The sequence below is a fragment of the Vanessa cardui genome, chromosome 10 (assembly GCF_905220365.1).
Source record: "Vanessa cardui chromosome 10, ilVanCard2.1, whole genome shotgun sequence".
NCBI lineage: Eukaryota > Metazoa > Arthropoda > Insecta > Lepidoptera > Nymphalidae > Vanessa > Vanessa cardui.
Window position 1 is genome coordinate 13941672 of NC_061132.1, and position 26456 is coordinate 13968127.

The 26456-nt window shown below is 40.2% G+C and overlaps 2 protein-coding genes across 3 annotated transcripts; one reads left to right on the forward strand and one right to left on the reverse strand.

The window, feature by feature from the left end:
• Window positions 1-372: 372 nt before the first annotated feature.
• Window positions 373-15215, forward strand: LOC124532722 (PAX-interacting protein 1). The gene is made up of 16 exons (XM_047107760.1): window positions 373-576; window positions 665-3169; window positions 3853-4020; window positions 6093-6197; window positions 6920-6998; window positions 9372-9499; window positions 10060-10147; window positions 10650-10773; window positions 11060-11156; window positions 11623-11751; window positions 12010-12156; window positions 12229-12441; window positions 12526-12678; window positions 13259-13337; window positions 13433-13658; window positions 14222-15215. Exons 1-16 carry the CDS (start codon window positions 481-483, stop codon window positions 14784-14786), a joined length of 4902 nt encoding a protein of 1633 aa, XP_046963716.1. The 5' UTR covers window positions 373-480; the 3' UTR covers window positions 14787-15215.
• Window positions 15216-15647: 432 nt separating this feature from the next.
• LOC124532834 (AP-1 complex subunit beta-1) lies at window positions 15648-26456 on the reverse strand. Of its 2 annotated transcripts, XM_047107934.1 has the most exons (19): window positions 26307-26456; window positions 26060-26223; window positions 25795-25965; window positions 25156-25182; window positions 24166-24363; window positions 23961-24078; window positions 23499-23689; window positions 22419-22601; window positions 21844-22026; window positions 20939-21133; window positions 20617-20709; window positions 19993-20114; window positions 18759-18949; window positions 17754-17845; window positions 17348-17461; window positions 16930-17071; window positions 16730-16847; window positions 16509-16635; window positions 15648-16311 (listed from the first exon to the last, which is right to left on the reverse strand). In XM_047107934.1, the coding sequence occupies exons 2-19, from the start codon at window positions 26165-26167 to the stop codon at window positions 15910-15912; spliced, it is 2775 nt and encodes a 924-aa protein (XP_046963890.1). In that variant the 5' UTR covers window positions 26168-26223; window positions 26307-26456; the 3' UTR covers window positions 15648-15909. The 2 variants fall into 2 exon arrangements, with proteins under 2 accessions (XP_046963890.1, XP_046963891.1); XM_047107935.1 differs by lacking the exon at window positions 25156-25182 and having other exon boundaries at window positions 26060-26444.

The following is a 26456-nucleotide window of genomic DNA, read 5'->3' on the forward strand; positions in this document are numbered from 1 at the left end:
CATTACACGTTTGATAGGAACTATGTCGCAACAATTTAGGCTGGATATTACTAAAAATCATTCCTTATAATTATATATTCTATAATCAAGGAGAGGAACAACTTAAATCATAATAATACAGTATCAAATAAGATCTTACAACAGTACTAACAACGTTGTCGGTATAATGTTATCACAAAATAACTCAAAAGATTGTGATTATGATATTTCAAGTAAATTAATATTTTAAAATGAAAAGAATATTTTTTATATACATAAAACTATTATTCTTTCCTTTTTATGTTCTAATTCGATGAAAATCACGTTACAAAATTATCGATTAGGCTTCGTTGTATTTCAGACAAAACGATTTTTCTCTTATGGTAACATTTTTTCATGATGGACGTTCTTGCTTGAGTTTTTACTTTTCGGCGCTCGAACAAAAGTTTACTTACAATGTTTATTTAAAATAAAGTTTTTATTATTTTGCTGAAATAGAAAATGGTAACGATTGTTGACGATTTAGATTCATTAACTTTGCAAGAGCCAGTTTTCAAGGATGTCAAGTACTACCTCTCTGGCGATGTCTCGGAAAGGGTTTGTTTTTGACATGTATACTTGTTTTTATTTTTATTTACGCTTCGAATTGTAGTATAACTGGTCCCTTGTTTTATTGTAATTGCAGATTATGCAGTTGCTTCAGTCAGGAGGAGCGGAAAACACTAAATATTTCTCTGATTATGTCACTCATCTAATTTGTGGTAACAATGCCGCTGATACGGACCTCGATGACGCCCAGGATATCTATCAGATACCCGCAGTGACTGAAAATTGGGTTCTTGCGTGTGCACGATTGAAGAAACTTGCCAACCCGAAGCCTTACTTTCCTAGCAAGAACAAGATATTCTCAAACGTCACGGCATGTGTGTCTAAAGTGACTCCCGCCGACGCGAAGCTGTTGTTCGCTATTATCACATATCATGGTGGAAAAGTGAAATTGAATCTCGATTCTCAGTGCACTCATTTAATCTGTGGCTTTGCCCTGGGCAAGAAATACAGTGCTGCACTCACACTTTCGTCCAAAGTTAAGATAGTTACTCCTGATTGGGTACTAGAAAGTGTACGGGCAAGGATACAAGCAGTGACTGAAGTGTTTCATCCTAAACTACTGGTAGTACCACAGCCACCTTCGAAGCCAATGGATCGAATCAGTGCCATTACAGGATTCGATTTTGAGGAAGGGATTGCAAAAAATGAGGTACCGACTCAAAACATGGCAGAAAATAAAGATGAAAGTACACAAGCGTTACTAGATAAACTTAAGCAAAGGATGCCTTGGAATCACCCACCTTCGACTGCAAACTCATCAGGGACAATAACGTCAAATGTAAACTCAATGGGCTACACAACGGCCATGTCCACATCAAACATTATTAACAAATCCATTCCTCAAGGAATAGTCACGCAGAATGTACAAATACAAGGTAGTCAAGCAAATACTCAGTTCATTCAAAAAATGGCTCAAAACTCTGTAGTGTCTCAGCCAGGAATGAATGTCCAAAGTCAGCAGGTCAATTTACAGCAACAGAGTTATAATCAAGCTCAACAGCCTTCGCAACAGCCTCATGGACTTTCAGCGATACAGATTCAACAACAAAAGTTGTTGCAACAACATCAATTACGGATGCAAATGTTACAACATAAAATTGGCAATCAACAAAATCAACAAGGATTCACTCAATCCAATGTGTCGGCATCTCAAATTACTCAAAATATATCCAATCAGTTACAACAACATATTCAGAATCAAAACCAACAACATCATATACAACAATCTCAGAACATAAACCAAAATTCTAACAACTCAATGAGCTCTGCACAGCAACAAATTGAGAATATCAGTCAAATGTTGAGCCAGAGTGCTAATAACTTACAGCAAGCTCAACTCAATCAACAGAATATGGTCATGAAACCAGGATTAACGCTAAGCCAACAGAGTGCTGTGCAAAACATTGCCCAACAACTAGCACAGTCTACTCAAAATCTGCAACAGAGTCTGCAAAATGCGAAAATGAACCAGAACTTAGGTCAAGGACAGGTATTAAATCAACAACAGCTGATGAACTCCGGACAGCAAATGTCTGCACAGAATCAGGGTATAATTCAGCAGCAAACAGTTCAGTCTCTGACAAATCAACAGCAAAATATGAATATGGGTGTTGTTAATCAACAAGGGATGGTCACATCATCGCAAGCTCAAACTGCACAGGGTGGTCAACTAAATCAACTTGTCAGCAACACAAACCAACAAATTCAAACTGTCCAGCAAAATATACAAAACCAGCAAGGGAACACAGTGCAAGGACCTTGGAGGCAACAAAACATTCAGATGATCCAAGGACAACACCAAATAATACGAAGTCCTCTAGTTCAATCTCGTAACCCTCAAAATCAAGTTATTTTGCAACAACAAATTATGCAAACACAACAGCAAGCTTTGATCAACAACCAACAGTCTCAACTCAGCCCTCAGCAGCATACGATTCAACAATCTCCTCAACAAATTCTTCAACAGTCAATCGGTAATCAAGGGCAGGGTATGAGCCAGACTCATCATCAGATTTTGGTGCAAAAGCAACAACTACTGAATGGATCTGGCCAGCAACAGATAGTCCAAGGCCCACAACAGGTCCTAATAAATCAGCATACAGGACAACAACAGATATTGGTCCACGGAAACCAGCAAGTAACTCTACAAGGTGGTCAACAATTAGTGTCACAAAGTCAAATAGTTCACCAAGGAGGCCAAATAGTGAATCAAGGGGGCCAACAAATAATCACCCAGGGTGGACAACAAGTTTTATCACAAGGCGGTCAGCATGTGATCACTCAGCAAGGTCAGCAGCACCAAGTGGTCATTGCACAGTCTTCTCAACAAATAGTAACGCAGTCCGGCCAGCAGATAATCGGTCAGACCGTAGGCCAGGCACAGCAGGTGCTAACACAAGTGCCTCAGTCCCCACAACCGGGCGGTGGCATTCAGCAGATAATCACCCACAGTGGCAATCAACAGATCGTATCACCAGGGGGCCAGCAAATAGTGCAAGGCGGGCAGAACGTTGCCTGGCAACAGCAGCAGTATTTGCAACAGAGGCAACAAATCGGCCAACCCGGAGCCGTCGGACCGCGGGTAAGCATATTCGTAACCTAGTCAAATATTTGAATAAACTTATAGTCTGTTCGCGTTAAGAATGCAGTAAGTTGTCATTGTTTGACCAATCAAATTTTTTTAAAAGAAGGGTAAAGGTGTATGTATATTTGTGTTGAAATTCCAACAAATTAAATTTTGATTCAGACTAAGTGTAATGAATTTAAAAAGTACACATTAACGTAAAAAATTGAAATTAAGTGATTAATATTTTAATCACTATTACTTACAGTATTACTGTCGTCGTTAGTGTTTATAACAAAATAATTTTCTGCAGAGAGTTCCATAATATTATCTAAATCCCACATGGCAATTTCTTCTTGTAAGACGTGGTGGCAGCATTTCTCGCACTGTGGTATTCATTTTTTTAACATCAGTTAATAATAATAATAATTTAATTCAAATTATAATAATATCAGTTAATAATTAATTAAATCCACAACCATCACGTTCGAACTTATGTCTTTACCTGTTCAATGTGAACTTGACTTTGTAATTTGAAAAGATTTGATTGGTCAAATATGCCGGTGAACAAGGACAAATCACTGCATTCTTAACGCGAATAGAATATAGTATCATAATATATATATCTAATACATATAATATAACACCTAACCGAAACTCATTATATATCTTTACTCTTCCTCAATGTCAAGGTTTTACAGGTGTCGTGGACGGCGGGCGGCGGCGGGCGGCAGCTGATACACCTGGACGCGCAGACGCACGCGCAGCTGCAGCAGATGGACCCGCAGCAGCGCGCCATGTTCGTGGCGCAGCTGCAGAAGCGTCGCCAGCTGCACATCCAGCGGACGGCGGCCTTGGCGCAGCAGCAGGTGAGCGCCACGTGACCATCACTTACCTACTTATAGTACGCGCCACGTGACCATCACTTACCTACTTATAGTACGACACAAATTAGATGTAGCATCGGATAATGATGCCCATCACTTACCTACTTATAGTACGACACAAATTAGATGTAGCATCGGATAATGATGCCCATCACTTACCTACTTATAGTACGACACAAATTAGATGTAGCATCGGATAATGATGCCCATCACTTACCTACTTATAGTACGACACAAATTAGATGTAGCATCGGATAATGATGCCCATCACTTACCTACTTATAGTACGACACAAATTAGATGTAGCATCGGATAATGATGCCCATCACTTACCTACTTATAGTACGACACAAATTAGATGTAGCATCGGATAATGATGCCCATCACTTACCTACTTATAGTACGACACAAATTAGATGTAGCATCGGATAATGATGCCCATCACTTACCTACTTATAGTACGACACAAATTAGATGTAGCATCGGATAATGATGCCCATCACTTACCTACTTATAGTACGACACAAATTAGATGTAGCATCGGAAAATGATGCCCATCACTTACCTACTTATAGTACGACACAAATTAGATGTAGCATCGGAAAATGATGCCCATCACTTACCTACTTATAGTACGACACAAATTAGATGTAGCATCGGAAAATGATGCCCATCACTTACCTACTTATAGTACGACACAAATTAGATGTAGCATCGGAAAATGATGCCCATCACTTACCTACTTATAGTACGACACAAATTAGATGTAGCATCGGAAAATGATGCCCATCACTTACCTACTTATAGTACGACACAAATTAGATGTAGCATCGGAAAATGATGCCCATCACTTACCTACTTATAGTACGACACAAATTAGATGTAGCATCGGAAAATGATGCCCATCACTTACCTACTTATAGTACGACACAAATTAGATGTAGCATCGGAAAATGATGCCCATCACTTACCTACTTATAGTACGACACAAATTAGATGTAGCATCGGAAAATGATGCCCATCACTTACCTACTTATAGTACGACACAAATTAGATGTAGCATCGGAAAATGATGCCCATCACTTACCTACTTATAGTACGACACAAATTAGATGTAGCATCGGAAAATGATGCCCATCACTTACCTACTTATAGTACGACACAAATTAGATGTAGCATCGGATAATGCAATGGAATGAAAATATATATAATAATATATGAGACAACATCACATACATTACTATGATCCCAATGTAAGTAGCTGAAGCACATGTGTTATGGAAATCGGAAGTAACGACGGTACCACAAACACCCAGACCCAAGACAACATAGAAAACTAATGTTAATCTACATCGACTCGGCCGGGAATCGAACCCGGGACCTCAGAGTGGCGTACCCATGAAAACCGGTGTACACACCACTCGACCATGGAGGTCGTCTATATAATATAATAAAACCGATTACTGCCGATTTACAAGACCAATAGAAATAGCTCCCTATCGCGCCATTCGACGCTATCCGTCGCTATAGATTCACGCGTCAGAGAAAGCAAGTGCATGTTAATCGACGCGTCAAATTGATGAATATATTAGGTCATATGATATTACAAGTTATTACGTTTGTGTAAAGATTATATTCACATGAGGAATAAATATTGATAATTGGGGATAGCGTATTTAATTCGGATGTGATCGGTTTTACGAATTTTGCCGATGCGACATCTAAGTTGTATCGTACTATACTTAATTTAAAAAAGGAAAGATTAAAATTCACAGTAATTAACTTACTACTTAATTTGTGGAATGTAATATTATCTTAACATTGTTTTTTGCCTTCATAATTAACAAATGTAATGCACTTGAAATATTGAGTATTTTAAGAATTTTCTCATCAACAACAACAGTCTGTAAATTTCTCACTCATGAGCTAAGGCCTCCTCTACCTTTGAGAAGAAGGTTTGGAACATATTCCACCACGCGGTTCCTATGTGGGTTGGTGAGAGAATTGAAGAATTTTCTCATTATTAATAATTAATTATTGCATTTATTTTCTAGCAAACGGGAGTGGTGACCGGGTCCCCGGGTGCTCCGTCGCCGGCGCCGCAGAGCGTCACATTCATAAGAAGCCAGTTACCCCCCGGACTATCTCAACAGCAACAGGTACAAAAAGCAAAGATTTATAGAATATTAATTTATTTCAATTTCAAATTGTCATTTTCTGATACGAACAGTTGAGTAATGTGGCTTTACTTGTCCTTTTTTTCTTGTAAGGAGTAGGTCAATGGACTGACAAATAGCCAACCTGATGGTGAGTGATCAACACCGCCCTGCATAGATATGGATGCCATGAATATATTTAACCCTTACATGTTGAGATGTGACTTTTGTTAAAAATGCTATAATTTTTGAGAAATGAAACAATTTTTACAAAAGATCAATTAAATATTACCTTGGAATATTTTTTAAAGTATTGCTATGTCAATTCTTAAGCACTTAGTACCTTTTGAATCTAAACATCGAATAATTACGACGCAATATGTCATTCTCGATCGGTAAGGCAGATTATAATATTAATCCATGTTTTTTATGGTATATGTTGGCGGATGAGCATATCGCCCACCTGATGGTAAGTGGTCATCATCACCCATAGACAATGGCGCTGTAAGAAATATTAACTATTCCTTACATCGTCAATGTGCCACCAACCTTGGGAACTAAGATGTCACGTCCCTTGTTCCTGTAGTTACACTGGCTCACTCACCGAAACACAACAATACTGAGTACTGTTATTTGTCGGTAGAATATTTGATGAGTGGGTGGTACCTACCCAGACGGGCTAGCACAAAGCCCTACCACCAAGTATGTTATGTTAAATCGTTCAGGTGCAATGGCTGCAGCAGCAAGGCGCCCGGGCGGCCACCATACCGGCAGCGCAACCAGCCCAGCCGCCACCATCTCCCGGTCAGTCATTCATTCATCGATCCCCCTTTGATCAATTGCTGCTTATATGCTTGTTCATTTAAATTTTAATATTCATTTCATTTCTCATGCATTTATTTCTAATCATTAATTTTCATGCAACTTTTAATTAATTCAATTTTCTTTCACACTTTTTTCTTTCAAAAGCCGCTTTATTAACAAAAGCTCGTTATACTTTGCAGTAGTTTGGCAATGATTTGGGTTGGTTACATATATTATTATTATTAAATATTCTGGTTTCATTTATCATTATAAGTTCATCTATGTGAGATTGGTGGGTTCATTGATGATGCCGCAATATGATTTGGCAACCCGGAGTCTGGCTGTTGATTGTCATGACATATTATAAAACAAAGTCGCTCATCGCTGCCTCTCCCTATGTATGCTTAGATCTCTTAAATTACACATTGGATTTTGATGCGGTTTTGTTTTAATAGATAGTTTGAGTTCAGAAGATTTATACGTATAAAACATCCACAATAATAGAGAGGTATAGTACGACACAACTCAGATGTAGAATCGGTAAAATTCGTAAAACCGATCACATCCGAATTGAGTACGCTATCCGAAATTATCACCATTTATTTCTTATGTGAATGTGATCTTTACACAAACGTAATAACTTGTAATATCGTATAACCTAATATATTCGTTAATTTGACACGTCGATTTGCTTTCTCGGGTTGAACTGACGCGATAATCTATAGCGACGAATAGCGTCGAATGGCGCGATAGGGAGCTATTTCTATTGGTTGTGTGAATCGCCAGTAATCGGTTTAACGAATTTTGGCGATGCTACATCTAATTTATGTCGTACTATACTGATAATTTTAGAGCTTTCCAAGGTGATGTAAATTTTATGAGATAGAGGAAAATAAAAGTATTGTAGACAGTACAAAATTCTTCAATATTTCAAAAGTTTGTCGGATATTTCTTATAGTATATTTTATATTAGCATAGCATTGTACGAACCGGGACTGGTCGCTAGGTTTCTATGTGTTAATGATCATATGCCCAGTGCACTACTAAAATAAATAGTACACAAAAGTAGATTATTTAGAACTACGACTATAGAAGACGGTAGCAATTCACTGTCTATACTTCGGATAGCACATATGGGCATAGGTTCTACTCCTGAACATATACTGATGGGGTTTTTAGAGCGAGGTAAACGAGCGTGCAATACTGTGCACTTGTACACACACTTGTGCACTGCGCTCTGTGCAGTCTCGATAGCGGCAGCTAACGTCAGTTATTATATAATTTATCTATGGTTGTTCGAAGCTACGCTGAGCATTACCCCGGCGTCTCGTTGAGTAATGGACCATCAGTGTGGTAGGTCAGGTCGTATTCTCTTTGGGGACCATAGTTTACGTCTTCTGGGGATATTTGTTGCGCTTCAGGGGAAACTGTAAGTGAAACCGATTTATTTAATAAGAATAATATTCTTAAGCTATCTTTAAACAAAAAGTTTTTTAGGCCAGCAATAAAAACAAGTTTTTTTTTTTAATTAAAATATTGTTCGGTATTTAAAAAGTGTGATGGAATATTAAGAGAGTCACGTGAAAGCTTGTCCGTTGTGTTGTTGTCACGCTCGCACTTATTCATAGATATATTTTTAGGTATGTGAAAGAACATTCAAGCAAAAGTGTGGAAGAATGCGTCGGTTTAGAAGTTTTGGTATTCAAATAATGGTTCATACATAGTGATGGCCGACTGCCGATCAGAAATTCTAATATCAAACGATACCTCGTGTTCTAATGCGTCGATGAATATGTCGTAGTTTATCGACGAGCGTTGTCAAACCATCGCATCTCGTTAAGATATTATCGTTATATAGAGCATAGCTCTTTAAACCATTTTGTGTAACAGTGATTTAGTATTTATTAATAAAAACTTTAATGCTGAAAGTGCATTTCTTGTAATCGGTTTCTCATTATTTGCGTTTCAATAGTTGATAACAAAGTTTGAATTCTGATGGATTCAGCCGAATCAGAATGTAAGTAAATACTTTTGAAATTAATACTTTTAAATTGTTGACATAATGTATAGAGGAGGTGTGTATGATATGTTACAGAATTCAGTCTGACAGGATTAACATAATCTTGATTAAATTATTTATTAATATTAACTTTGATTCTTGTTGGTACTAGCTGGCATTAATTTTAACGTCAAAATTTGAATTTCGAACGTTTCGAGGACTATTTGCTCTTTTGAAGAATAGTTTGGATATGTTTATTTCTTAAACACGCGTCAGCAACCAATCGGAGGCCGGAAACGAACTCGTGACTTTCGGCCCGTGTTCTGTCGATGTGTGTGTGTGTGTGTGGAGTGTAAGGGTGTCCGTGTGTGCAGCGGGCGCGGGGGCGGGCGCGGTGGAGTCGTCTCTGCAGCAGCTGCAGCGTCAGCAGCAGTACCAGCGCTTGCAGCAGCTGCAGGCGCAGCGCGACCACGCCGCCCACCACCACGCCGCCGCCAAGCAGGTGACTCGCTGACCGTTGCCCAGTAGCAGCACTAAAAAAAACATGTCGCATGACACGTGGCAAATTCAAAAATCGAATTTAAAAGACTAACGGTAAATTTTAATTCGATTTTTAAAAATATGAAATAGTTCCGGTATCTTAGCGCGTGCAATATGACTTTTAAATTCTGTGATCGAAATTTAAATCTAAAATTGGTTTTGGTTTAGTTAGTGACAATTAAACGTTACGAAAATATCCCTTTTTTTTTAATTGAGGATTTCTTCATGATAAGAGTGAAGCCAAATAAACAATATTGGTCAGCAAATTGCTGCGATGTCGTTGGTCGAGAGCTTGATTAATGATAGATATTCACTATGAATTTTCGAACAAATATTAAAACTTTAGAAAAGTAGATTACCAAAGTGCCAGATGATACTGAAATGACAGATTTTGCATATCCATACAGATTAAAAATTAATTAGATTCAAAGTCAAAATATTTAAGTATATTTCTATACATATTTTGTTTTGACTACTTAAAGTACCCCATTAGCATGTTTTAACTCTCATTCCCTTATTAAGGTCGCTCCTGTCACCCAGCACGTAGTGACCCCCTTGCAGGAGCAACAGGTCGACGCTCTGTTGACGCCGACCACACCCGAACAGCAAGGTAACGCTTCATCCCCTATCTTAGACCATTTGATATGACTTTACTTGCGCAATCGAGAAAGGATTGCTACACTGATAACTTCCGAACTTGTAGCTCTTTCTGTTTGGGATTCGAATCTAGGACTTAATTTTTTATAGTATACGATTCGAGTTTCGAAATTCCCGACAATTAGTCAGCAAGTCACGTGAGAGACATTGAAAGTCCAGAAAATTTCCGTTTTATTTTTAAGAGAAAGTAATATATGTAATAAGAGAATAATGTAATATTATACCTATTTTGAATGTATGTCACCGTAAGAATACGAAATTCGTTGCATTGCAATCTGACGAAATAGATTGTAATGTCTGTCGAAACACTGAACTGTTGCAATTTAACGCATTATTTTTTGCTATATTGTAATATATCGAAGTCACTATTACCCTATTTACAACTAATAAAATATATGATTAATGATAAGATTAGTATAGCGACGGTCTAACGTTATCGCGGTGCGCGTGCGCAGGCGGCGCGGGCGCGCTGCTGGTGAACCCGAAGACGAAGACCGCGCTCGCCAACATGCTGTCCATCCGCCTGCAGGGCGCCGCCCCGCCGCCCGACCACGAGCCCTCCGCCGCCGGCACGCTGCGGTACGACCCCCCCCCCCCACACCTCCGCTCCTCTAGCTTGCTGCATAGCCTTCCTGAGTGCATATGCCATTAGGGCGAAAGTACCTGATAAAGACATTTTGTCGCCTAACACCCAAGCAAGCGAAGCCGCATTGGATCATCCTAAATAACGCTCGCCTTGGTAATCAGGTTATAAAAGATCAGCAATGCTTAATGCAGTTATAAAATCTTGGGAGTAGTTTTGCTGGTTTCACCTGATGGTAAGTTTTCAAAAAATTTCCATAATTCGATGTCTTTTATGTCGCAGGTTAATGACGGCGGCACATGCGGCAGGTGGGGCGGTGCGGGCCCCCGCACGACTGCTTTTGGGCCCCGCGCACCATCCACACCAGGGTCCTGCGCCGGTAAGATTATCGCCCCTCATATTCCATATTCATCTTCTACACAACGCGATGTAGCCATCTCAAAATAGGACATAACTTTTTTTAATAGTCCTAGGAGTGATACACGATCGTTCGCAGTTATTTTAAGGTTTAAAGCAATGGCAGACTGGCGACTAATGTCGATGGACACCAGCCGTCTGCGCAAGACACGTCATAGTCCACGAGTGTGTTCGGAAAAGCAAATTCACTCTGTAACCTTACTCGATATCGTATTTACTTTACACAACTTGAAAGAATTCAGGCGCAGGACCAACGACTTTTTTTGTGCTCTTCGAAACACTGGAGACACTTCCAACTGCAAGACTTTGAGTTTGAGTATTTTCGATACAAATCCCAATTATTATTTAATGGGCCAATTGAACCAAGAACCCCGAAATTTGTAGCCCTATGTAAAACCTTTAAACGAAAAGCTTTGCATGCGTCGCAGAGCGCGGCGGGCAGCAAGGTGTACGCGGGCGCCGTGCGCGCCGCGCCGCCGCGCGCGCAGTTCTACGGGCACAACCCCAACCTCAAGCTGCCGCCCGACCTCTTCCTGCTGGGCTGCGTCTTCCACATCGTGAGCCGCTTGCTGCTACGCCTTATACTACATACTTTGATATTTTGTGAATCTGATCAAGATTTTGACATTTTATTTGCAAAAAAATAATAAAATATTACATTGCTCTATATTTTATAAAGTTACATAGAGTAATTATAGGTCGTTGAAAAGGAGTAAAATAAATAAATTACAGTCATATAAAATTTATATTCGAACAGATTTGATAGTTAAACGATTTTTTCCGAGTTGCGTCGAGTAACATGCGGTCGCCGCCAGGTGGAGTACCAGCAGTCGGCGGGCGCCGAGCGCGTGGCGCGCTGGGCCGAGGCGCTGGCGCGGCGCGGCGGCGAGGTGGAGGCCGGCTACTGCGCGCGCGTCACGCACGTGCTGTGCGAGACGCAGAGGCACGGCGTCGTCATGCAGGTGCGCCCGCGTCAGCCTCGCGTCACAGGAGGTCACGCTCGGTGCACTCGGTAATCGCCACGTCTCGCGCAGGCGCTGCGTGACGCCAAGCGCTGCGTGACGGCGTACTGGGTGTCGGACACGCTGGAGCGGCGCTGCGTGGCGCCGCCGTGGCACGCGCTGCACCTGCCCGCGCTGCACGCGCGCGCCGAGCGCCCCGCCGCGCACCACCGCGCCGCGCTGGCGGGCTGGCGCCGCGACGAGCGCCGCCGCCTCGCCTGCTGCCTGCGACAGCTCGGCGCCAAGGTGCGCCCCCCCCCGCGCCGCCCTCACCCTCACTCACCCTCACCCTCGCCCTCGCCCTCGCTCACCGTCGCGCTCGCGTTGCAGCTGACGCCGTACATGAGCCGCGACAACACGGTGCTGATCTGCAAGCGCGCGGAGGGCAACAAGTACCGGCGCGCGCGCGACTGGGGCATCCCCGTGGTCAGCGCCGCCTGGCTCACCGACCTGCTGCTCGGGAACATGACTGCCCTCGCTCAGGTACACCTGGCACAGGCCATTCCCGATTCACTATATCAATAAATTATTTGCCGTCGAAACGCTTGGCCTTAGGAGAAGTGTTGCAAAAAGCTTAATCAAAAGTATAACACCTCAGAAGGGCTTTTTTACCCAGAGGATCAGAATTGCGATTCAACGGGAAAATGTTGCTAGCATTCTGGCCACCGTTCCACGCGGTCAAAATTTATACAGTAACTAGTTATAGAGCATATTTGTATATATTGAAGCGTTTAATGTCATTCAAAAAAGTAGGACACTCAAAATAATCACTATATATAACATTAATGGAATTTCAGAAGTTGTTACTTAAGAATTAATTTGTTCCTTAATTCGTTTCGTCACATTAGTCACGTTCATCAATGGTGTATGTACGTTGGTAAGTGCCGAGTGTAAATGTAATCTACAATTTACTGTAAGAGCAGAAAATTTCATATTATTTGAATATGGTAATTATTCGGTTATATTCGGACCGTAAAAGTTGACCAAATTATTAAGAGTATTTTATCCTAATGTTACATAGCTTCTTTATTAAGTGTATTTTATAATTGTTTTCTAATTCCAGATTGAAAATGCTAAATATCAGCAATTCAACTTGGCCAGTCCGTTCCGCATGGACTACAGCTTGGTTTCACATCTGATGAGTAAGTGAAAACCCTCGCGCATACTTTACTAATATTAAATTTAGACCTCCAAGTTTGCGAGCGTAACTCAATACATAATAACCGTCGTCCGGCAGACGCGTGGAAGATGCCCATCAACATAACGCAGGAGTCGCACGAGCGTGCCAAGCGCAGCGCGGCGGCGGCCAGCGGGCGGCGCGCCAAGCGACCGCGCCTGGAGCCCGCGCCGCCGCCGCCGCCCGCCGCCGCCGCGCACGCGCCGCCGCCGCTGCACCTCGCGCCGCGCGTGCTGTTCTCCGCGCTGCCGCCCCACGACCTCACGCGCCTCGCCGCCGTCGTCCGGTGAGCACACACGCACACGCACACACACACTCACTCGCTGACTGACCTACCGCTCGAGTACTCGGGACTAAGGATTGTGGTCGGTTTACACTACACTAGAAATGAAAGTCACTTACTTGTATAATGTCTATATTACAAGTCCACATATAAAGTCAGAAGGCACACATAGTTTTATAGTACATTAATACGCAAGCACAAGAATTGGGAACACAAGCACAGATAGGAAAGCAGATGAAATTATAAAGATGAGAAGAAAATAAGTATGAAATTATGAGAGCAGTCTTAAGCGTATAGGAATAAAGTCTAAGTTTGCTTAGCAAAGTTATTAGCGAGCGCGAGCGGGTCAAGCGTATGAAAGCCGTCGGCGAACTGACGCGTGGTTTTGCGAGTTGCGTAGACAAAGGATTGTCCGATCGGCGCGTGCGGCTCGCGAGCGGTGCTTAAGACGTTGCTTCTTGGGCCGCTAAGAATGTGGACAAAATAGTCCCACAGGATAAATAATACCAGAGTCATGTCATGTAAAGAACTTTCCCAATCATGTAACGATTTTTTATCATTTGCAGGCAACTCGGCGGTCTGGTCGTGACGTCAGCGTCGGAGGCGACCCATCTCGTGATGGAGAAGCTCGTTCGGACGTGTAAGCTGGTGAGCTGCCTCATCACTGTCAAGCACCTGCTCACCCCGGAGTGGGTACTGGAGAGCCAGCGCCTGAACAAGTTCGCCGACGAGGCCAAGCACGGCCTGCGGGACGAGGCGTTCAACAAGACCTTCAGCTGTGACGTCGACGAGGTGCTCCTGTGCGGCGAGCAGCGGAAGAAGTTATTCGAGGGCATGACGTTCTTCCTGACGCCCTGTGTTAAGCCGTCGAAAGCGGGACTCACTGAAATGATAGAGTTGTGTGGTGGAAAAGTCGAGAAGAATCGTAGATCGTATGTCTCCATTCAGGAGATGCATAATCAGAAGCCGTACAGTTACATAGTGCTGACAGTGCCCAATGATTTGCATTTAGTTTACTATCTCCTGCAATCGGAAAAGACGTTGAATGTGGTGTGCAGTACGGAGGTCGTGCTCTCCGCGATCATGCGGCAGAAGTTAGAGATAGAACAGTTTCTCGTCAAAATAGACTAAATGTTAGTTCATAACATTTACTCGATGATTTCACACGTTGGTATCAAAGATAAATCTCTCAGTAAACATGTAATTGAATGTAATATGAAATACAAAGTCTGGTGTGTAGTTTGAATGTTGTGTAATATATTTTACCAGTACATGTGGCAATAGATGTGTTAGAGTGTAATTAATATAAATATTTGATGCATTTCTAAAGTATTGTAGGAATTTATTGTGCCTTACATTTATTTCTTTTATTTGGAATCTCTGGATTTCTTTCTGAATAAATAAATATTTATTACATTCATAAATGTTTTTTGTATAATTATTGATTAGGCTAAGGACAAAGATATATTTTTATGTAAAACAAATTCGAATTTTTATATTATTCTATAGACAAAATGAAATAGAACCTAAGACTGGTTTTAACCTATTGTAAAAAGTAATAAATGAATTTATATAAAACGTGTTATTATTGTGATGAAATCCTTTTTTCTTAATATTAGTAAACTCACGATCTGGGCCCTCCGCGTTAAACTATTATTGTCTTAATGAAATAAATTTAACAAATATTTGTTTTGTTGCTGTCTTTACTGTTTGTTGTTTTGCACACTAACACTTCTTGTTAGCACGTGTGTTACTCATCTATGCATGCTGATAATCAAACGGGGTTACATGCCTTATCTATATATATATATATATATATATATATATATATATATATACGAAATACACTACTACATTAGTTTACGAGTATAAAATGTTACATGACAAAGCAACATCTTAATTTCTCTACATCTCGCATCTACGAGATATAATGTTGTTTACGAGCTAGCATGTAACCACTAAAAGGCTGACATAATTAATAAAAACCCAGTAGAATATTAACATAAATTTATTTAAAATATTTTAATTCTTAATAATAGTGTTTAAATTCCGGAGCTATCAAATAAAACTCCAAGGATCTACGATACATATCTAAGTTTTAAATAAACATTTATACAACTAGCGGAATTTACAGTCATATAAAGTCTTTCATAATACCTTACAAAAGAATACTTCATAATGAGTAACTTCATAATCAGTAGTAACATGATCTTCGACCAACATATACATATAAAAGCAGCGCTACACAGAGAGATTACGATTTAATGATGGCCTCGTACGCCTGGAATATGCACGTGGCGACCTCTACCGTGCGCGACTTGAGGCTGAGCGTGGCCTCCGGGTTGCCGGGCTGCAGTTTCAGCTCTAGGAGAACCCATATGTTGTTCGTGAGTTTGAGCGACTGATACAGCATATCCTGGCCCTCGACGTTCCTCTTGGCGATGGTGAAGATGTTATTGAGCGTCATCTTCTGGGCGATCGAGTCCGCGGTGCCGAGCACGTTGGAGATCGTGTGCTGCACCTCGTTGGCGGCGGGGATCTCCTTCCACGTCGTCAGGAACACGCGCTTGTCGAGCTGACCGTCCTCGGTGAACAGTATGTGCGCCGGAATGAGGCACGCGAAATAGAACACGTCGATATTGTTTTTCACCGCAACCTGTAACGTTGAAAACGAAATAATATTATGGCAATAATAAAAATAATGGCATCATGGAAATAAGTCCATTTTATTAATGATAAAATTACAGACCATAGTTAAATGTGTGTAGAAGTGAAAGTGAAATCTCAGTGTCTTGAAATTTCCAATATAGATGCGACATAAGTATCAGATTAGAGGGCGGTGGGGTCGCTGACCTGCAGGTTGTTGAGCGGGTCCATGCGCTGCACGGGCCCGGCGGCGGCCAGCGCCAGCGGCGCGTCGGCCGAGGCGCCCGGCGCCAGCGCGCCCACCGCCAGCGCGCCGCCCGGGAACACGCCGAAGCTGCAACACAAGCGCCCGTCACGGTTAGCACACACACGCACGCACACACACACGCACACTGCGGTAGTGTGCGGCGCGGCGTGACGCCACTCACCTGTTCTTGTTGAGCTGTATAGCGAACCCGCTCATGGCCTGCATGGCTTTGTTGGTGAACGTCATCTCCATCCGCATCTGGCCGTTTTGACGGGTGAAAGTTCCCCAAATCTCCAAACCTTAGTCGAAAAAACATGAAAATTATAGATATGCTCTCGAAGAGCTCTTGGAAGAGAAGATAAGATAAAGGTATTTGTTTACCTTTTCCTTTGTCTGCCGGAAGCCAGCACTGTTTGGGAGGTACGTAGGAGGCCGGTGGAACTGCTCCGAAGATGTCTCCGAGCAATCCGGTCGCGCTGCCGGTAGCCGCGGTCGCGGTCGCTGCTGGTTCAGGTCCACCCAGCTGGATCATCAAAATAAGATTATTATAGTTATTGAAATAAATTACAACACAGTTTATAAGCTATCAGACATAGTATGTAATATTTATTAGGTTCATTTCAAAATTATGCTAGTATATACTTTAGTATATAGTTTGTTATATACTTTAATCCCATTTTTTGCAATATACTTTGCCTTCTTTTGGCAGACAAATTAGAGGGAGACGAAAACAGGTACGTTTTTTAAATGATTTATCCTGCATTTAGAAACATGTAATAAGTTGTATCGAAATACATACGAGCACGTCGAGTCCCCCTGCGAGCAGGTCGAGGTTGGAGGCGGGCGCGGCGGGGGCGGCGGGCGCGGGGGGCCCGCCGATGTCCATCGACAACAAGTCGCCGATAAGAGATTCCTGAGAAACATTCACCATGTATTTCACAATCCCACTCATAATACAAAACTAAAGCTTGATAATAGTTATATATAGTCCATTTAAATGGTCGGAGCTGCTAAGTTCATATAAATGACATGTATGTTAATATGGCAAAGTGAAACATATAGAATATTATATAAGGTTTGTATATTTTGACTAGTCCTGCCATCGAAATGTACATATTATATACAATAATTATTTGAATTAGAGATTTTAATATAAGTGAAAACTCCTGAAATGTAATGACTAAATCATAAAATAAACAAGCAACCTGATTGGGTATGACTGTTTGCAATTGAGGCTGTGCATCTTCAGATACGGTGCCCCGCGCTGGGAGGGACTTGCGCACCCCGGCACCACGACCTGGAAAACGTTACGTCACAATTCATACACACTGAAGTGAAATGAATATTTGTTTGGTAAGATATGATATTTATAATATATATTAGCTAAATATACACGTATAGTACGACACAAATTAGATGTAGCATTGGAAAATGCAATGGAATGAAAATAAAACCGATTACTGCCGATTTACACAACCAATAGAAATAGCTCCCTATCGCGCCATTCGACACTATTCGTCGCTATAGATTCGCGCGTCAGACAAAGCAAGTGGATGTAAATCGACGCGTCAAATTGACGAATATATTAGGTCATATCACAAGTTATTACGTTTGTGTAAAGATCATATTCGCATGAGAAATAAATTTTGATAATTTGGGATAGCGTACTTATTTCGGATGTGATCGGTTTTACGAATTTTGCCGATGCGACATCTAAGTTGTGTCGAACTATAAGTCATGGTGTACAATCGTCTGACGATCACATAGAAACCATAAAATCAATATGACGAATGTAACTTATTTAAAATCGATTACTGGTTTTGCGTTCATTACTTGTATTCCAAGTTAGACACGTAAGACTAGCATAGGTCAACAACAACAACAACAACAGCCTGTAAATTCCCACTGCTGGGCTAAAGGCCTCCTCTCCCTTTGAGGAGAAGGTTTGGAACATATTCCACCACGCTGTTCCAATGCGGGTTGGTGAAATACACATGTGGCAGAATTTCTATTAAATTTGTCACATGCAGGTTTCCTCGCGATCTTTTCATTCACCGCAGAGCACGAGATGAATTATAAAGACAAATTAAGCACATGAAACAGCGGTGCTTGCCTGGATTTGAACCCGCAATCATTGGTTAAGATGCACGCGTTCTAACCACTGGGCCATTCTAATAGGTCATTGGTGATTAAATAATATGTGTGATCACCTTCGACGAAGGCGGTGGGAGGCTTGTGGTAGACGGAGGCGAGCGAGCTGATGTGGCAGATGAGCTCGTCCAGCAGCGTGGGCTCCAGAAGGTCCGTCTCCTCGCTGATGAGCGGCTTGTCGGCCAGCACCACCTCCTTGGCCGCGGCCGGGTCCGTCGACAGCAGCCGCCAGTAGATGAAGCCTCGATCACTGATTACACACATTACTTATTATTATAATAGGCTACTTGACTGGTTTTTAAAATCAATTTTATATTATTTAGTAGAGGTTAAAGAACCATTAAAAGTTGATTTTTTTATTTCTAGTACATATTTGCCGAATAATATCATATTAAAAATACCATATTTGAATAACGCGCGAAAACGCTACTTGGACAATATGGCGCTGCAATGGGGTCGGTGACGTCACTTTGCTGTATTTTAATCTGTGGTACATATAGTAGAAAAGCAAGGTTTACAACAAAGTGACTTCATCATAAGCCCGGCTAATCAGGAGCGTTTTGTGTCACGTGACAAAAGATTGAAAAAATGCATTTTTATTTATTGATTTTTGAATAAATTTAAAACCATTATAAACCGTTATTGATTTTTTAATAAATTACGTATTATTTTCAAGTTTCGTTAGTAAATAACCATTTTTAAACTCATAATATACGCTGATTACAATAATTCACAATTTATTTTTCGCATTGTCAAATAGCCTATTCCTCTTCTCCGCGGTGGAGTGGTGTATACACCGATTTTCATGGGTACGTCACTCTGAGGTCCCGGGTTCGATTCCCGGCGGAGTCGATGTAGAAGTGGTCATCATCACCCATAGACAATGACGCTGTAAGAAATATTAACTATTCCTTACGTCAATGCGCCACCAACCTTGGGAACTAAGATGCTATGCCCCTTGTGCCTATACACTGGCTCACTCACCCTTCAAACCGGAACACAACAATACTGAGAACTGTTATTTGGCGGTAGAATAACTGATGAGTGGGTGGTACCTACCCAGATGGTATTGGATTGTAAATGTGTTTATTTGAAAAGAGCAACTATGCGAGTTTCTTGCCGTTTCTTCTCGCTAGAAGCTGCTTTCCGAAACGGTGGTAGTATTTGATTATTGACGATTCAAAAACGCTTCATTGTGAAGTTTACTTGAATAAAATTGATTTGATTTGATTTGATTTGATGGGCTTGCACAAAGGCCTACCACCAAGTAAATATGATGGATATTATTATTACCGCAAGTCTGGGTTGTCGGAGTCCTGCGTGGCCAGGCTGAGTACGTGCTGCACCAGCTCCTGCGTGTCCGCCGGCCGCTTCAGGAACAGCTTCACCACCGCCGTCAACAGCTGCAACTGGACCTGGAAACATTTACAGTAACATTATTCTCAACACTGGGATACCTTCGTGTGATAACATGATTTCCAAACAATAACTGTTTCAAGATATGAGTATTATTATAATTATGGGAAATATTTTTATATTTATTTTTCAAATTTTTAAATACATACATATAATGATATGAATTATTAGTATGCATTAAATTTAAAATTATACAATATATAATGATGTTCATGCATGGTATAATAAAAATGTATAGCGATAGCAAGTCTTGTGTTGGTTCTTTATTGATAAAATTTCCATTTTCAGTAACAACTCTTTATTTTTTTACGTTTGTATTTAAGTATGTAAGTATTTAAAATTTCTTTCAAAACTACATGTATAGAATTTAATAATATTATAAAGTAGTTTCTTTAATTTTCGTTAAGTAACAAAATAATTAGATTTTATTCGGTAGTTGTAATTCATTATGCTGTTTTGTGACAGTTTAAATATATACAATTATTAGAGCAGAGCACGTACCTGTGCGTTCTCATCGTGAAAGCCTTCCAAGAACGAGTCCAGCAGTTCATCCGCATTGTCTATGCGTTCTGCGTACTCGCCGACGATCCATACCTGTTGGAAAATGTAATTTGTAATCATTTATATTACTTAACGTTTATAATGAAAGTCTCGTCAGAAATTTAGCAGTGAGTAAATGTTAAAACTCTTTTCTTATGTAAGTTATACTGAAATTTTTTATCTCTGGACTTTTTTATAACTAGTCTAAACCAGGTCTTGATCCCAAAACTTGGTACGTATAGCCGTATAAGTTAGTTTCTAGACTAGTCGTATTCATACTGACCATAGAGGCCCTGGCCTCAGGCTCATCCAGCGTGTCCAGGTTCTCGCAGAGGGTGCTGATGATGCTCTCGTACTTGTTGGGGTACTTGCGGAAGATATCCTTGATGACGACGATCGCCTCCTGCACGACGTAGTTCACTTTGGTCTGTATGAGCTCCAGCAGCGTCGACACGCAGCGCTCGGCCGACGGCTCCACCTGGCGACGAGTATATTATTATTATATTTCATAATTTAACAAAATTTTATCTTGTCCAAACATTTAACTATTTTTAATTTGCCTACTTACATGCAGTGCTATCATAAAAGTTGTTTTTTTGAACAAGTAAAATGCAAGATTCTAATTTTTACAAAATCAAAATACACTTTATTCAAGTAGACTTTTACAAGCATCTTTAAATTGTCATTAGACAAGCTATTTTAATTGAAGCTACCACCGATACTGAGAAAAATCGGCAAGCAACACAGTTCTCTTTTTCAACATTTAAAAATAAAACTAGATGTTTTTGTAGTTAAATACAATTATCCACTCCATCTATGGCAATGATATTCTAATAAACAGATATGTTATACCCATACTAAACAACAGAAAAAAGTGTGCCGCGCCGGGGACCGTTTATTTTACAGCTTGATAAAAAACAATAAGTAAAAGGGATAACTAGATGTTTTAATTACGCAAAACGTATTACTACATAATTATGATGTATTATAACGTATTACTGGCATAATTGTGATGAAAACGACTAAAGGCAAACGTCCCAATTAGGACGTTTTCTAGTCTTCACTTTTTGCGCGTTAATGACATATCTGTTTCCTAGAACATCATTGATCTATGGGTTGAAATAAAGAGATAATGTCTATTAATTAATCGAAATTGATAAAATTAGAGAAATAATTGACGTGACATACCTTGATAGCGCACCTCCCGATGGCCCTGACAGCTTTCCTCACGAAGTCCACGTCGACCTCTGTGGCGTACTCCTTCAGCTCGCCCAGGACTTGCGCGATGTTGGCTTGCGAGGCCAATCTGATCATGATGTCCAACTTCTCGAGCTTCACGTAAATCGGGTCGTTGTATTTCACAAAGAACACCTGCAAACCGACACAAATATACTCCAGTATAGAACAAAAAACTTCCACGTTTTAACTACAAAAATAAAGAATTTCCCCTCCAAACTACAAGATGAAAGTTCAAGGGGCAGATTTTTAAAGGATTCTAGAGATACTTAAAAAAATACAAGTTGACATTTATTTATGAACAGAACCAAATAAATTATATATATTCCATAATGTATTAAACTGGAAATTATGGATAAATAGACAAAGAGATAGGGAACTTCAACAAATTAAACCAAATACTTTTTATAATAACTTTGAACAAGTTGTATTCATGACATTTCACATGAATGTCTAAATTATAACATACGTTAAAGTTGCCCTAGATTTAAGGTCTATAGCAGTAAGTTATTACAAAAGCAGGTCACCTTCATTTCGTGTTTCAAGATGTCCGGTCGCTTCTGAACCACGAGGTTGATGTTCCTGAGCGCTACGTACTGCACTTCCGGCTCCGCGCTGAGCAGCGTCACCAGCGGCGGCGCCAGCTTCCGGGACAGCGTGCCAACCAGCTCCGTCTCGTCGGAGAGCATCTCCATCAGTTTCATGAGCACCTGACATGAAACATTATCATCGGTATTTGGATATCCAGTGTACGGGCATTGGGGGCGGGGAGGGGGGAAGGGTTAGTCGTGTCGTGTACCTTGACGAGAGTCGAGATGGCCCAATGGTTAGAACGCGTGCATCATAACCGATGATTACGGGTTCAAACCCAGGCAAGCACCGCTGATTCATTTGCTTAATTTGTGTTTATAATTCATCTCGTGCTCGGCGATGAAGGAAAACATCGTGAGGAAACCTGCATGTGACAAATTTCATAGAAATTCTGCCACATGTGTATTCCACCAACCCGCATTGGAATCAAAATCAAAAAATCAAAATCAAAGTATACTTTATTCAAGTGGGCTTTTACAAGCACTTTTGAATCGTCATTTAACAATTAAGTGAAGCTACCACCGGTTCGGAAAGTAGATTCTACCGAGAAGAACCGGCAAGAAACTCAGTAGTTACTCTTTTTCAACATTTAAAAAAATACAGTCATGTTAGTTGATTTTTAAGTTAATACAATTATTAAATTAATATATCCTGTCTGGAAGTCAACAGGTATTAATTCCACGCTTTTATAATATAATAATAATAAAATAATAAATATGAGACAACATCACATACATTACTCTGATCCCAATGTAAGTAGCTGAAGCACTTGTGTTATGGAAATCAGAAGTAACGACGGTACAACAAACACCCAGACCCGAGACAACATAGAAAACTAATGGTAATCTACATCGACTCGGCCGGGAATCGAACCCGGGACCTCAGAGTGGCGTACCCATGAAAACCGGTGTACACACCACTCGACCGTGGAGGTCGTCAATATGATGCAAACCTTCTCCTCAAAGGGAGAGGAGGCCTTTAGCCCAGCAGTGGGACTTTCCAGGCTGTCGGTGTACCTTGACGGCGGAGAGCACGACGGCGGCGTTGGCGTGCGCGAGGCGCGGCGTGATGCGCTCGCAGATGGAGTGCGCCTCGCGGGAGTCGCGCGGCGCGTAGTTGGACAGCGCGTCCAGGATGAACACCTGCCCCCACTCCGTGCACTCGTTCAGCGCCGTCAGCAGCTTGTTGATCGTCGGCGCGTTCATCTCTGCAAACGAGTTACATTTGTTTCAGTTAGTCTTAGCGAGAAATTTGCTTCAATATTACTAGTAAATCTTAGTAGCTTTTCTGGGGTGCCCCTAGGAGTCATCCTCGGACCAGTTATATTTAATATCTCTATCAATGGTATCATTACCTGTTTCATCTATTCTGATATAATAGTGAGTACTAAGCTGGAACTTGGCTTCTATAAGTCACAAAATCATTTCAGTGAAAAGTTTCAGATAAACATGAAACAGGAACATTGTTTGAATTCTTACCAACAAGTGGATGTCCGGACACACTCGCTTCGTTGATCTCCGAGAGAGCTGCCACAGCATTCGCGACTACCATAGGGTTGGAATCACTCAATAAGTCTTTCAGCTGATCGAGAAAGCCCTAAAATTAAAAATCAATTAAATATTTGCCATCAAAATCTCATTGAAAGTGTCACAATTTTAACATTCCTATTATATATTCCTTTACCTGATCCTCGACCATACTGGGTGATATGTCATAAAGCTTAGCAACGCATACGGCTGCCGTCTTGCGAACGTACGGATCCTCATCCTTCAGACACTTGCGGAGGGGTTCGCATAAATACTCCGTTATCTTGTCTACTCGGATGCAACCCATGGTCCGTACAGCCAGCGCCCGAATCAAGGGGTTGGAATCTTCACAATCCTGTCGAAATATACGTTGACTGTTACTCAGTACTATTCAGCCAAATCGTAAGCAACATCAATGTTACTGAAGCAATTTGACTATAAGCAAAAACTGTAGAAACTTGCTATTCATTTTGCAGCGTTTGTGAAAAAATCTAGACAAATAAAATGACGCAAATATCTACATTTTCAACATTACGGTGAATTATTCAAGCGATACAATTTTTTACCATGGATTATGTAATATCATGATTAAAATCTTCAGAGCAACTATGTTCAAGGCTTGGCATGGTGCCTAATTATTTACTTATGTAATATAAGTACGGATGAAATGTTCCTTTGCCATGAACACTTGAATCAATATGATATGAACAGTATAATGTATAAAGCCGTTGAATTACTATAAGTCTATTACTAAGCAAAATAAGATAAATATTAGAGCTATTGTTGATGTATTAAGCAATGACGGTACAAAAGCTGGAACAACAGTGATCTGAGCTTAACTGCATAAATGATTAGCAAGGTTCTACGATACAAAGAATATGATATAAAAAATAGCCAATGTGCTTCTATTGATGAGGCATGGATAATTTTTAGTATATCTTTCTGTTCCAATATCGTTTTCTATTATAAAATGTAGATTTACACATCTGTGCTCGCTATCATATGCCATGCACATTGGGGTATTGCATGCAGTCAAAAACGTCTCAAAATAACAGGGAACATACAGTCTAATTTATATCTAATGAGTATTTAATAAATGTGTAAATCTACAGAGAGATGAGTTGATTTCTTTGGATCATTTGTTTACCTTAACAAGCTGGTATGTTGGTAGATCCTTCCACCCATCATAATATGGTACAGTAGACATTAAAACGATAAAAAAGACACGTCACACACACACAGATAGCTAAACTACTTCTTTATTAATTATATCTGATATCTTAGGTTACTAATAACTGATATTTAGGATTGTTTCAATATAATATAATCAGTTCTCAATTTTTTAAACGTCAGCAGTCATAAAAATTAATAATTTTACATCAGTTATATTATTGCCAAATAACTATATCCAAAAGTTTGCATAAGAAGAAATTAAGTCATAAAGAAGCATTTTACATGTTTAGCTATTTTGTTTTTTTTTTTTAATTGGTACGAAGGCAATGGTACAGAATGAGGCATCTTTCAGTATTTAATAAATAGAGTTATCCTATATAGTTTGATAGATTTAATCCATTCAATTTATTAAGTCCAGTCCTACTTGCTTGCTCCTGTTTGCATTATATTTAATTTTATCATCGTAATTTCCATAAATCATAAGATGCTGTATTTTATTCTATCAACTTTCACAGCATGCATACTGCTAATAAAAAAGCAAAAAACCAAACCCTTACATAGAATTAGACTTATTTAATTATTTTTTTTAATTATATATAAAAATAGTACATACCTTGACAAATGTATTGACAGCCATAATAGCCATGTCCGGCTGAGACTTGGCGTAGTTCATGAGGTACAAATAAACTAATTTCTTGAGTTCTAAATTATCAGTTTGCATACAATTAACAACATCTGGGAATAAAGCTGACACATCTTTGCCTACAGTCATAGAAGCGATCACCTAAAAAATTAAGAATATGTAGGTATTTGCAATGATACACAAATCTTCAATGTGAAAATCCAGATCGGACGGAATGCTGCATAAGTTAAGTTACCTTTTTGACCGCCTCCTTTTTCTTTTCTTTTTTATCACTATTTAGCTCGGATTTAAGCTCAAATATCTCGCCCTTCTTTGTAGTTGTAAAATATTTTGAATCAGTCATTTTGTAGTTTTATAAAGAGTAACTTTTTTCGTTTTCTTAATGTTATTTACCGTGACCTAAGAAAAATCAATACCTAGAGCAATTTTACCTATTGATTTATAAATATTATGTACAGTGATCTTAAAATTAGATAACTAACACAAGCAGTAACTTAACGTTGGAATTTTCTCTAAAAATGCAGTTAGTTTTAACCCATCGATTGATAAAATTAATATGCTATACAAGCAAATTTTGACAGACTTGAAGGGGCGTAATCGTATTATTGAATGTTATTCTTTTTATTCTGTGC